Here is a 14347-nt window from a genome sequence, read left to right on the forward strand (position 1 = left end):
TGTTTAAATTCGTAACTGACAAATTGTTTTCCGTTGTCTGATCTTAATTCTATTGGAATTCCATGGTGAGACATTATATCCTTTAGCTGTTCTATGACAGTTTCGCTACGTAAATTATCTAGTTTTCGGATTTCAGGGTATTTAGAATAATAGTCCTGTACTATTAAGTAGTTCGTATTTTTGTAAGTAGCTATATCCGTCCCCAATCTTTCCCATGGTCTATGTGGCACTTTGTTCGGAATCATTGGTTCCGTTGGAGGTATCTTGTTCTTCAAGCAAATTTCGCAGGTTTCTATTTTGTCCAATATTTGTTGTCTTATTCCTGGCCACCAAATAGTTTCTTTTGCTCTCGCTAAGCATTTATTTATGCCAAAATGCCCTTCGTGGATAGCTTTAAGGCAATATTTTCTGGACTCTTTGGGAATGACTATTCGATCTCCATATGTAAGTATGCCGTTAATTATTCTAAGATCATTTGCGTATTTTGTGTATTCTTTCGCTGAAACATCTATTTTTTTCTTCATCGGCCATCCGTTCCTTACATACCCCTTCACGTATTCGATTCCCGTATCCAATTCTTGCTTCTTCTTAATGGTTTCTTCTGTAATTAGTTGTTGTCCTACCTCTTTGATAACCACATTCACATAAATGTCAGTATCTTCCAGTAATGTATTTAATTCCGATAAATTCGCACAAATCGGCGCTCGCGACAGCGCATCCGCTACTACTAGTTCTTTTCCCGGCACGTACACTATGTCATAAGAGAATTTTGACAATCGCATTCTGAATCTTTGAAGTCTATTCGATAGTTTATTTAACTCTTTAGTTTTAAGTATCGCGGTTAACGGTTTATGATCCGTTACGATTTGAAATTTAGATCCTAACAAAAATTGTTCTCACATGCCCACGTTATCGCAAATGCTTCCTTTTCGATCTGCGCATAACACCTTTGAGTATCGTTTAACGTTTTAGAACAGAAATACACCGGTTTCCACATGTCCCTTTCACATTCTTGCTCCAACACGGCACCAACCCCGTATGATGACGCGTCTGTAGTTACCCGAGTTCGTTTGCGCGTGTCAAATTTTGTTAATACCGGCGCATTCACTATGATTTGTTTTAATTTCGCGAATTCTTTGTCATGATCGTCACTCCACGTAAATTCTCTGTCCTTCTTCATTGTTTCGCGTAAATTTTTAGTTTTCTCTGCTAAATTAGGTATGAATCGGCCCATATAGTTCACCATACCTAAAAATCTTCTTACTTCTGTCATATCTTCTGGCTGTGGATACCTCATAATGGCTTCTACACTCTTAGGATCGGCGCATATTCCCTTAGCTCCAACAACATAACCTAAATACGTTGTTTCTTCTCGTCTAAATTCACACTTTTCCTTGTTTAATGTGAGTCCATTCTTCATTAAAACGTTTAACACTTTTTCCAAAAGATCGTCGTGTTCTTTTATATTTTTCCCCATTATCAATATGTCGTCCGCATGAACAACAATTCTGTCCGAATTTACTTCCTTCAAAATTTTGTTTATTGTACGTTGAAAAATCTCAGGTGCAGATGATATCCCAAATGGTATTCTTTTATAATTAAATCTACCGAACGGAGTTAGAAAAGTTGTTAATTTTTGAGATTCTTTATCTAATTCCAGCTGCCAAAACCCTCTAGAAAAATCTAATTTTGTAAAAATAGTTGCATCTTCAAGTTTAGCCAAGGTTTCATCCACTGAAGGTAGTTGAAATACTTCCCTTTTCACGTATTTGTTAAGCTCGGTAAAATCTGAACAAATTCTCAATTTTCCATTTTTATTTTGCGCTACCACCATCGGTGCACACCATTCGGTTGGTTCCTCTACCCTTTGTATGACATCATCTTTTACCATTTTATTTAGCTGTTTTTCTACTTCCTTGCGAAGTGGAATCGGAATTCGTCTCGGTACTGTTACCGCAAATGTTGTCGCATTATCTTTCAATTGAATTTTATATTTAAAGTTTTTCAGTTTTCCGATACCCGTAAATACTTCTAGATATTTGCTTTTTATTTTCTGATCGTAACCCTGTTTATTTAACTTAACAATGTTACCAATCATCTACTCATCCTTGTGCCATTTAACGATTTTTAATTTATTTAGAGAAGGTCTACCCAATAAATTCTCATTCGTATCGGCCACGAAACATTTAATTAATTTAGTTTTATCTTTCCACTGAACAGATAACATAACCTTACCGAAAACTTTCAGCTGACATCCGTCTTTTGAACTTCCAGGCCCCACTAACGTTGCGTTTGTCGGTTTTAGCTCATATGTTGCTCCTAATTTATTTTTATAGGTTTTATGGCTCAAAATCGTTTCGTCTGCTCCTGTATCTATCTTGAAAACAATTGGTTTATAATTTATTCTTAATTCTACTTCCCAGGGTTGATCTCTTTCGATTCTATTCACGCGAATAACACGTCTAAATTCTCGTTTTACTTCATATTCACTTCCCGAACTTTCTTCGTCGTCTGTACTTCTTTTTGAACACTCCTCTTTTACTTCTTTTATTTGTCTTCCTTTCTTTGTTTTACACTGCGCCGCAAAGTGTCCCGTTATTTTACATTTGTGGCATGTTTGTGTATTTGCCGGACAACATTCTCTTTTATGGCCATTTTTATCGCCGCATCGAAAACATTTTTTTCTTACCGTCTCGTTTTGTTTATATCTACGTCGCTCCGACGTTCTATCGATCGATCCCTGAATTGGTTTTTGTAGTCGGTCCACCTGATATCGCTCTTCGCGTAATTCAGTATTTTCGGATTTTATTCTTTCCGTTTGCATTATTTTTATTATTGTCTTCTCCAAGGTCAAGTGTTCATCCAATTGTAAATTTTCAGGCAGTTTCTGGTCTCTTATTCCGACAACTAGTTTGTCTCTTATTAATTCGTCTTCTAAAGACCCGTATTTACAATTTTTTGCTAGAGTAGTTATTGCCCTAACGTATTCCTCGGCCGTTTCTCCTTCTTTTTGTTTACGCAAATTAAATTTTGCCCTCGCATAAATCACGTTATGCGTCTTTATAAATTTTTCTCGCGAGCGTACTCGAGCGTACAACATACGCTCCGAGTCTCGAGGTTAACTGTCTTTATTCTACAACTCCCGTATTACAGGTTGTCTAACAACCACCCAACACTAAACTAATAAAATAAACATGAAATATGTTTACTTACTTTCAAATTTTACAAAATATCAATAATTATGAACCGATGAATGGCACTGGCGGCACTGCAAAGTTAATAATGATACAGTTTAATTTAATGAGGTTAACTTACGAGACCTGTCATTACTTTTGACGTTTTGCCGTTAGATGGCGTGTACTATAGTCAGTTAAAATCATTGAAAAGTGTTTTTTTCGAAAACTGCTATTAAAAGTTGACTTTTGCGTAGTACTTAGCGACCGTCAAAACGATAGTTTTTTGTCAACGGGACGTAAAAGTCTTTTACGTCCAGGACGCAAAAGACTTTTACGTCCAGCTACGACAATCAAAGAATTTGATGCTATTAATTGTTAATTTATTGTTATGAACAAATTATAAACACAAAATAATCAACATTTAATTGTTTTATCATTTCATTTCATGTTTAAATGCAAATTTATAATAGTACATTTGTTCAATATATGAGGTTAAATCGATGTGACGTTAAGTTTTTGACATAACATTAAATGAATTCTAAATGTCATTATACAGAATTTGGTCTTTTTATTAATTTATAACTTTAGAATACGCAGTTTTCGAAAAAATGTTGTTTGATACACGACAGCGAAATTCTTTTGCATTTCGCTATCTTGTATCAAAAATAACTATTTTTAATTGAACAATTTTGTTTATCGGAAAAAAAATCTGATTAACAAACACTTTTAGACCTAGTTCTAAAAGCTCTTTGAATCGTTTTCGGGCCCCATGAGTTACGGGGCCCGGGTGCTACGCATCCACGGCACCCCCCCTATGGCCGGCCCTGCCATTATTCCACAGTTCTGACACGGCCTACTAATCAAAAAATTAAATTTTAACAGAAATGACAGCTTTCTTATATCGAGGTTATGTCTGAAATGTCTATCAAGTTTATTTTTTTTCCTTTTTTTTGATTTTTTTTTCAAAATTAAATAGTTGTAGATAAAGTATAGCATTCAACTTGCGTATAATGGATGTTACCCACTCAGATAACAACACTCGCTCGCTTCGCTCGCTCGTGTTGCAACTTCATCGTGGTGGGTAACAGCCGCCATTATACGCTTGTTGAATAATATACTATTTTACATCAGTACACGTACGGAATACAAAAAAGAATTTTTTTTTTTTGAAATAATTAGTTAAATTTGTGGTACAAGCGAGAATATTTGTTTTCTAATATTTCGTTTAATAGATTAACTGTGTTATTTTTAGATTGTTTATAGATTTCGTATTCTTCCAGTAAGTCCAGCTTCAAAGATTTAGGTTGGTGATGAATAAATTCCATATTATTAAGACTTATTTTATGTTTAGTTTCTGTAATATGTTTGAAAATAGCGGAATTTTTATCTTTATTATGTTCTTTAAAACGTGTTAATAAGTTTCTCCCTGTTTGACCTATATAAATTTTATTACATTCAATACGATGTTAAGGGGGGTGTTGATGGCTCTGTGGAATAAGAACCTAAACGCGGAATCTTTATATTTGAAACTGGTGAAAGAATTTTTAGGGATAATTGTGTCTGTAGTAGTGGGTTTACGGAAAATGTTGAAATTAAGGGAAGAATTAGATATGTTTTTGGATATTGTTAAATCAAGAAAATTAATACTATTATTAACTTCTTTCTCAATTGTGAATTCAAGGTTGCCGAGATTGGTTATTAAATTAAATAGGGCTATTAAGAAAATACAATTTTCCAGATCATTTGCTAATTCTGCCTCCAAATTCTCCGCAATTACTTCAATTCTTCTAGTAACAGTTCGTGCTGATAATTGCAACGTGTTTATAGGTGAAACTATTTCCTTTTTATTTTTAAATTCTTCAAAAAGTGAATTAGCAACTTCTAACATGGCTTCTTTCACTAATTTTCCATCTGTGAATGGTTTTTTATTCTTAGCTAGCAAATGCGATATTTTATATGACGCGATCGTTGCTGCTTTATGTTGTTGCAGTGGTTTAGTAAAAAAACTTTGCTGGTTAGTTATTATAGATTTTAAAGAAATAATTTTTTTTCTTCTAATTTCAGAGTTCATTAGATAGTCACTATCAAAATTGGTATGAACGGTCTTAAAATGTCGTTCAATATTACTTTCCTTGGGAATCTCAACACTATTATTACACAACAAACAAATACACTTCCCTTTGTAATCAACGAAACAATATAGATGTTCCCATTCATCGTTAAAATAATATGTTCTTTTTCTTTTACATTTATCTTATTTTAGTACAGTAAGGCCTCAACATTCGCGAGGGTTAGGTTCTGAAAATACGTCGCGAATGTTGAATCCGCGAATGTTGAAGCACTCGATCTTATAAAAGAGAAACTGCTTCTGTGCCATTTTAAAAAGTAAAACGAAGACGAAATAAATCAAATGGAGAGATGTTTTATTTAAAAATAGTAACAAAATTAAAAATTTGAATAAGTATGATTTTTAAAATTAATAAAATTAGTTATGTTAAATAAAACACACACAATATTTCAAAATAAAACGACTAAATTTTCTGCAACAATATTTGTATTCAAATATAATATGTACAGTAAAATAATCATTTAAAGTTAAAAAAATAAACTCGGACAAATAAAAATAAACTCAAAAATAAATATCAAAGAAATAAACTAAGAAAAAAAAACAAATAAAAATTAACTTAACCTTTCATCAACATGTTCAGGCACTGATTTAGAACACGATGGTTTGAAAAATGAATGTATGGTAGGTTGTACAGCTTTATTTTGTATATCCTTTTGAAGCTCTTTGTAAGAAGCAAGAAGAGTATTTAACCCATTTTTAAATTTTATGCTACGTTCCATTACGGGATCCATTTCTACGATCTTTTCAGCAAGATGATTTGCTTCTTGTATAAAAGAATTAAGTTCTTTCAACGATAATTTATTACAAGGAGAAATAACCTCATCTTCATCCGATCCTGATTCACTCTCTATCAGGAGTGCTTCTAAATCCGCATTGGATAACTCTTCGTTTTCTTCATTGACAAGAGATTCTATATCAGCTGCTACCACCTTTTGAAAATCGTCTCCTGGTAGCAACCGTGCAGAGAGCACAGCTTTGTCTATTGCCTCATCAACTTCAGAAGATTTTTCGGTGTCTTTTTTTAACAATTTTTTCCATGAATTACTGACAGTCGATATTTTAATGTCATTTAAAGCACATTTTATATTAATAATAGCATGTTCAATATTGTATAGTTTCCACACGTCTTTTATTGAAAGGGAACTGTCGTTTTCTAATTTCTCGTGTACAAATCCAAACGCGTGCCTGATGTAATGACTTTTGAAAGCCTTTATAACACCTTGGTCTAAAGGTTGTAACAAGGATGTTGTATTTGGAGGAAGAAATACTACTTCCACACATGGATGACCTAACTTGAGAACATCAACTGGATGAGATGTTGCGTTATCCAATATCAATAAAACACGGAATGATAAATTTTTAGATTTTAGATAACGTTCCACTTCTTTAACGAAACACTCTTTATACCATTCAACAAATATATGAGAAGTCATCCAAGCTTTTGCATTAGCTCGCCAATACACAGGAAGAGCATCTTTGTCCTTGTTCTTTAAAGCACGTGGATTAGCTGCCCGGTATACCAACATTGGCTTTGTAATAAAGTCTCCACTTGAATTTGCACACAATAAAAGTGTGACTCTATCCTTAGCTGATTTAAATCCAGCAGCAGTCTTTTCATTTTTTGAAATGTATGTTCGTGTTGGCATCTGTTTCCAATAAAGTCCGGTTTCATCCGCATTAAAGATTTGTTCAGGGCAATAACCTTCTAATAATTTATTATAATTTCTTCTATTAATTTTCTTATTTCATCAGGAAATTTTGCAGCTTGTTGATGATCAGCTGAAGCTGATTCTCCACATAACTTAACGTTATGAAGATTAAATCGAGATTTAAATCTTTCGAACCATCCTCTGCTCGCTTTAAATTTAGAGTCATCTTCAATATAATTTATATCACCCGAAAAATGACAATAAAGATCCTTGGCTTTATCCATTAATCTAGCTCTGGTTAATGGTATATTTCTGCGGCCGTTATCTTCAATCCAAATATAAAGAGACTTCTCCATTTTCTCAATATTCATATCACGAATTTGTGATGTTACTTTTAATGATGAACAGATGCCACTTTTTACGCTATTCCTGATTTCATTTTCTTTTTTCTTTATGGATCTTATCGTTGATTCATTTACACTAAAGATACGGCCCACTTCGGTAGCTTTTTTCCCTTCTCGCAGCATATCAAGAACTTGAATCTTTTTTTCTAATGTCATAACTGACTTTGCGCGTTTGGCAATTAAGTTTATTTCGTTCGCTGGTCGTTTTGTAGCCATGTTGAATAGAATAATAGTTTCTAAAAGTTTATAAGATTAATCGGATATAAGAAATTATAGAGTAAAAAAAAATAAAGAAATACTAACCTGAGTCAAGTAAATATCACAGAAATAAACACATAACCTAAACACTAAAATCGATCGAAATTAAGGGAATCCCCGTAAACCGTAACAAAACAAATTGTCAAATGTGCGTGATGGGAAGCTGGTTGCTTGTACAGCAGGCGCACCGTTTGAATAAAGAAAAAAGTGCGTACATATTCGCGAATAATCGAAACGCGAATGTTGAAAAAGGTAGCAAAGTTTAAAACGCGAATACACGAAACCGCGAATGCTGAAGTCGTGAATGTCGGGGCCCTACTGTAGTTTTAAATGCACGGTCTACGCGTGGTCTATTCGAAATACGATCACACACTAACAAAAAATACGTGCGTGTTATTAGATACGCTCAAGGTTAGCAAACTGCTAATCTATGCACAATCCTAAACTCAACTGACTACTTGCTGTATATCGCCGTAGTCCAACGAGGGCGCATTAAAAATTAGTGATGGGAATACCGCTCATAATCGTGTCGCGCTCCAAGAACGGTCGCTACACAAAAATACCGTTCCAAAATACCGTGACCTTGAGCAAAAACATAGCTGGTTTCGTAGCAAGTTAGAAAAAATTATATATTCCCATATATTATCATAATTTAAAAAAATTACAGGCTATCCGAAAATTGAAAAAAATATATATATTAAGGGAGCCTTAAACAAATATCAATATAACGGCGTTTAACCTGACTGTCTTATATGTATAACTTTATATAATATAACGTTCGGAATCTGGTATTTTAAAAATCGCGCCGAATAGTACGTTCCATTAGAATAATAATGCTCAAAAATATCGTTCCTCAAATACCGAACCATCACTACTAATATCTAATATTAGTAACGTTCTGTAACGGGTATTTTAAAATAGTGTGGAAGCGGTACGCTCCTCAAAAATACCGCTCCAAAATACCGTTCCTCAAATACCGTCCCATCACTATTAAAAATCGATCTGGGGCGCCATGGAGCCCGCGGGCGCCGCGTTGCCTACCCCTGCTGTAGTGTGCCATGGAAAAGAACCAGAGAGCCAATTTAACCGAGATACCAATTTAAGCGGCAAATTTGAAAAAAATTGAAAATGAAAATATTATTTATTATTTACAAAGTAACAAAATCATAAATAAAAATGTTAATAGTACTATTTAATATTAACGCATTGATCATTGAACATTTAATGATAATTATTGATGACATAATATTAAAAAGGATAATTTTTGAAAAACATCTTAAGAGAAACTGAAAACTAACTACCTATAAGTACAAAGATTTTCATGTCTGGTGTTATCTGAAATTATTTATAGAGATGTTTTAATACTAAATTTGTTATGAATTATTCTTAGATAGTAACAACATTAATTGGCAAAAATTACAGGATAAAACATTTCCACAAATAACTCGTTGATGGTAATAATCAGTTTCTCTTAAAAATAAAAATTTTAAAAAATTGCACATTTGAATAATTAATTATGGAATAAAATTAATTTATTTCATTTATTTCTGATGGGGCGGCCCATTGTATTTCAATTAAAACGTTTATTTATATGTAGTCGAAGTTTATTTATATGTTGTGCTCTTGTCCTGATGTATACTGATGATATTGCTTTTATTAACTGAACTCTATGATTAGAAGTCAGGTCTTGATCTAAAACATGATACTTTAAATTTTCAAATACAAATTTATGTACATCTGCAAACACAACTGAGGAGGAAAAGTAACAAAGGGGCTAAGTGCCAAAATTGTTAAACAGAGAAATTAAAAAAAAACCTTCACATACCAAAACGACAGACTTTATTTCTAAATAATTATCTAACACATATTACTTGCCTTACGCCTAAATATGCTACGACGAAAACAACAGAAAAATGAAAATTTGAATATAATAAAATAAAAAAAAAAAAAAAAATAGGAAACGGGCTAAGTGCCAGTATATTATTTTGTTAAATTACTGTAGAATGCTTCGTGTTTATAGTCTTGTAGATAAGGAATCATTGATATTAAGTGTTTTTTTTTGTTGTCACTGACATTATTTATGTCTGGTAGCTGGTTAATTGTGATGTTTTTTAGATCTTGCATGGTTTTCCCTCTTTTAAGTATCGGAGTTGCTTTCCATGGTGTTAGTTCAGAAAAAGCTTCAGCAGTAAACAAAAAACCAGGTTGTTGGGAGTCAACTATCAATCGTACAACTTTGCTAATATTCACTTTTTTGAGATTTAAGATCTTGTCGGCTGCTGCTTGCACATAAAAAATTTTTTTTGTGACATATCTACTGTTTCAAATCGGCCTGTGTGTGTGCTTGGTACTATTACATCGTGTAAGTCCTCAGGTACCATCGGAGCGCACTTACGCTTTCTTTTCTCAATCAATGCGAAATCTCTGTCGCACTGAAGAAAGCTATGTCCACTGACAAGGTACCTATGTTCGATGGTGTCAAAGAGTCCACAAGTCACTAGAAACACGTAAATAAATACAATCATTCTATTTTTATTTTGGTCGGTACAGTTATCGCTCCAAATAATAACATTCCTTTTTTCTGTAATGCCCATATTAAGGACGCGTTATAAGCAAGACGAAATGTCGTTACTGCCACGTCCTGCCACTCCTTCATGCCAGCAACACATGAATGAATGCTTCTTATCCCCAAGCTGATTCCTAAGTTATAGCTTGAACGTTAGCTCAAGTAAAACATGTCAGAGTGCGTCAATGTAGGTACGAATATGACTTGTTCTAAATCCACTGAGAACACACTCATGATGCTTCCTGGCACTTGCGATGACGCGATGTCCCTTTTCATGAGCATCGTAGCTGCTTCTGCCTTTCGATGGTGCAAATCCAAGTCTACCTTTGCTAAACGACTTCTTTCAACCTGCGCTTTTATTTCGCAATTTAATGAATCACATTTCCGACAGGTGTCACTTCTAGGTGCTCTAAATGAAACATTTGGAAAGTCTTTTTAATACGTTTCTGTAAAACTTATAAGTGGCCATGCTGTGGGGATATTTATGCTTGAACGCTTTATAAAGGCGGTTAATATTTAAATCTGGACTCATATATTCTTTGCCACTTTTTGCGCGCGAATAATGAGACTGTTCTCGGGGTATGCTATTTATGTGCTCTGTAACAAGTTTTTTATCATCCTGTGTAAATTTTCCAGGAGCTATACGAGTTCTCATATCTTTATAAACTACTTTGCCGCTTTTTTCTTTTGTATAATAGTCTCCAAATGCTTTTTTGTCAAAGCAAAGGTATTCAAAGCAAGGTAGGTTATAAAAGTAAATTTATAAACAACTACAATATTACCCTCTCCATCTGGAAGGCTATAGTGGATGGTAGTTTGACGATGACTGTCATGAAGGTCTTCATATGAGCCATGCCTTCTCCTCTTCACGCCAGTCAACTGTATTAAACCCATGATGTACGTTCCACGGACGTCAACACTGCACTTGTAGTATTTTTCAAAAAGAGCTAATCTATTTGCGTAATTCAACGACTTGCACACGAATTTGCATTTACATGTTATCTGTAAGAGTTCTAGGGTTTACACAAAAAAATATGATTCTAGTTCATGGCATTATTTACACACGTACAACTATATTAAAAGTAATAACTAACTTCTAGGTTAGGTCTCCTTTTTTCACCTACAGTATTTCTATTTTTGCTTTTATAGGAATGTCCTGCATTTTTTCGTTGTCTTTGTTCGTCACTTAATCTTCCCAATCCTTGTTTGCGACGTTCTAAATTCATTTTGAAGAAATTCACTTTATATGTAACGGGTGTTTTTTTAAGCCCGATAGAACTTTAAATTGAAAAAAGTAACACAAAAAATTAAATGTTAAGCCAAAAAATTTTTTTGATCGAAAGATCAATTCATGGCATTTAACATTTAAAAATAATTTTGGGCATGTGGGCACCGCGGTTGTTCTTAACGAAGCGCATTCTGGAAGTCCAATTTTGGGCCACTTTTTCGAGCATTGCTGGGCGATGCTACGAATAACACGAACAATGTTGGCCTCCAAGGTGTCAATTGTTGCTGGTTTATCAGCATAAACCAAGGAAATAATCGAGAGGTGTCAAATCGCACCACCTTGGAAACCAATTGGCATATCCATTTCTCGAAATCAACTTATCGCCAAATTTTGATTTCAATAAGTCGATGGTTGCGGTCGCTGTATGGCACGGATCAATATCATCCATATTTACAAACAAAAAATCATTGATCATGGTGAGGTAACGATCTCCATTGACCGTAACGCGACCTCCGACTTTATTTTTGAAGAAATAAGGTCCAATGATGCCACCAGCGTGCAAACCACACCAAACGGTGCATTTTTCTAGATATAATGGAGTCTGTAGGGTCTGTTGTGGATTGGTTTCACTCCATATGCGGCCCGTTAAGCCAAAAATGAGCCTCATCGCTGAACACAATTTTGCGATAAAACATCGGATCAGTTTCCAACTGCTCTAAAGTCCAATCGGCGAAAGAACGACGCATATGATGGTCTCGTGGTTTTAATTCCTGCACCAGCTGGATCTTAAACGGGTGTAGGCCAAGATCTTTGGGCAAAATTTTTCACGTAGTGGACGGAGAGAGCCCTAATTCCTGCGACAGACGATGAATCGATAAATTTTCTTCACGCACATTTCTTCGACGTGTTGATTTTATTGCATCATTTAGAGAGTATGTGGTATGAAATCTATCTACAGTTCCACGGATGGCTTGCTCTGATGGACGATTATGTGCATCATACAAATCACGAAGTCGTCTATAAGTTATGCGAATTGATGACTGATTTTCAAAGTAAATCTGGGTAATTTGGTAGCGTTGTTCAAGCATCAATCTGTTCATGATGATTTGCCAGAGTATACTGATCATAAATATCAAAAAGTGAGCGCAGTATCACAGTTCGTTTGACAGTTAACCCTTTCGTAAGTTCTATCTAGCTTAAAAAAACACCCTCTACTATTCTGCAGCCGTGTGAGGCGAAACGATATACTCGTATTCCGGTTGGAAGTAAAAAAACGAACGCTCAACACAACAATGCCTACTACGGCACTTGACTCGTTTGATGTGGAAATGACAGAGCACTTGCAGAAAGCATCACCTATCTGCCTGATTGTTGACTGAATTTAAAGTCCTGGCACTTTGCCCATTTGATAGGATATAGTCGATGGCACATAGAACCTGTCTATAGAAATATCTCATTTTTTGGCAAATTGGCACTTAGCCCCTTTGTTACTTCTACTCCTCAACTGTTGTTAAAATGTTGGGTAAATATAAAAAAAGATTGTCACAACCGACTGGTGTTTCTCAGTCTTTCACAAATTTTTTCGGCACTTTTACAAACTTTAATCACTTCCGAGCTAGGGTATATCAACTTTCCGTTAGTTTTGGAATGATATCAAATCCAAATCCGGTAAATTATGATTTTTCTCTTCTATCAACGATGATCGACATTGCACCTAATCTTTTTAATCAATTTTCGCACGACAAGGCCACCAATATAAGCTACTACGTTATCTATATATTTGGATAAATGTAAAAAATTAGGCATCTTCTTCTTCTAGTTCAACATCGTCAAATAATTTGTACATCTTTATAAAATTATAAGACGACAAGTGATGATCAAAAATTCGTTTAGAAGATGAAAAAGAATTGAAGTAGAATCTGTTTGTACATTTCCTTTACTGTGTATCAATTCATGGTGTATAATTAAACGTTTGTAGGCTGCTGCAAATTGTTTGGCTGTTGAGTTATTATTGTGCCCTCCTTTACTCCTAATTGCTGAGAAAAATAATTGAAGGTGAACTTGACTGAATTTGTAAGTCAACAAATAGCTAAAACAATAACAAGGTAGTGTATTATATTGAATAACAAGATTAACAGTTACGTTAATATAGGTTTATCGCAATTAATGTAAATATCAAATAGACTTAGTAGAGTTTTTATTAGCACTAAATAGCTAATAAACGGCGTTTTTCTTCTAGAATGAATTAGTAAATGTCCAGAAGGTAATCTTATATTGCTTAAGTAGTGGTAGGCTTCATCTAAAAATGGTTTCCATAAATTGTTGTTTCTGATTGGAGCTTTGTAATTTCTTGCAAACGGAGACCTTGAGTTAAACGTGTCAAACGATCTGAAATATATTATTTGATTAACAAACATATATTATTATTAAAATATACATATATTATTATTATTAAAATGTACCTGTCACATATTCTGATAAATTTTGTTGTTGCATAGGAATTCTTAAATTCATCCAACTGTAGATTTATTTGGCAATAATCAGTGGCATCTGCAACATTTGACGACAGTGTTTGCACCGCTAACCGCACCTTCATTGGTTGTTTATCCCAATCAATGTGGACTATTTTTTAACACCAATCGGCTCAATAAAATGGCAGTTTTCTAAGATTTAATGTGAAATTAAAAATATGGTGTGATATTAGGTTGTTTAAAAATACTTCACTCTTTCAAATAAAATAGAACATTTATAAATAAAAAAAAACAAACAATAAATTTGCATTCATAATACTAAAAGCTAAGAGCAATCTATATCTATTAAAAAAATATTAAAATTACTTCCTATATTCGTTTTTTTCTTGTTGGCCCAACTCTTCAAAACCACCATTTATTTCTTTGAAAATCTCAACCTATGCATTTCTTGTCAGGATTCTGTCCTT

The 14347-nt window shown here is 34.0% G+C and overlaps 3 protein-coding genes across 3 annotated transcripts; all 3 read right to left on the reverse strand.

The window, feature by feature from the left end:
• Positions 1 to 2098: 2098 nt before the first annotated feature.
• LOC139432745 (uncharacterized) lies at positions 2099 to 3100 on the reverse strand. The gene has a single exon (XM_071201513.1). The coding sequence runs from the start codon at positions 3098 to 3100 to the stop codon at positions 2099 to 2101; it is 1002 nt and encodes a 333-aa protein (XP_071057614.1).
• A 2755-nt stretch (positions 3101 to 5855) lies between these two features.
• Positions 5856 to 6950, reverse strand: LOC139432746 (tigger transposable element-derived protein 1-like). Its single transcript, XM_071201514.1, has one exon. It carries the CDS (start codon positions 6948 to 6950, stop codon positions 5856 to 5858), a length of 1095 nt encoding a protein of 364 aa, XP_071057615.1.
• A 59-nt stretch (positions 6951 to 7009) lies between these two features.
• LOC139432747 (tigger transposable element-derived protein 1-like) lies at positions 7010 to 7573 on the reverse strand. Its single transcript, XM_071201515.1, has one exon. The coding sequence runs from the start codon at positions 7571 to 7573 to the stop codon at positions 7010 to 7012; it is 564 nt and encodes a 187-aa protein (XP_071057616.1).
• Positions 7574 to 14347: the final 6774 nt, after the last annotated feature.

The sequence above is a fragment of the Onthophagus taurus genome, chromosome 2 (genome assembly GCF_036711975.1).
Source record: "Onthophagus taurus isolate NC chromosome 2, IU_Otau_3.0, whole genome shotgun sequence".
In the NCBI taxonomy this organism is placed as follows: Eukaryota; Metazoa; Arthropoda; class Insecta; order Coleoptera; family Scarabaeidae; genus Onthophagus; species Onthophagus taurus.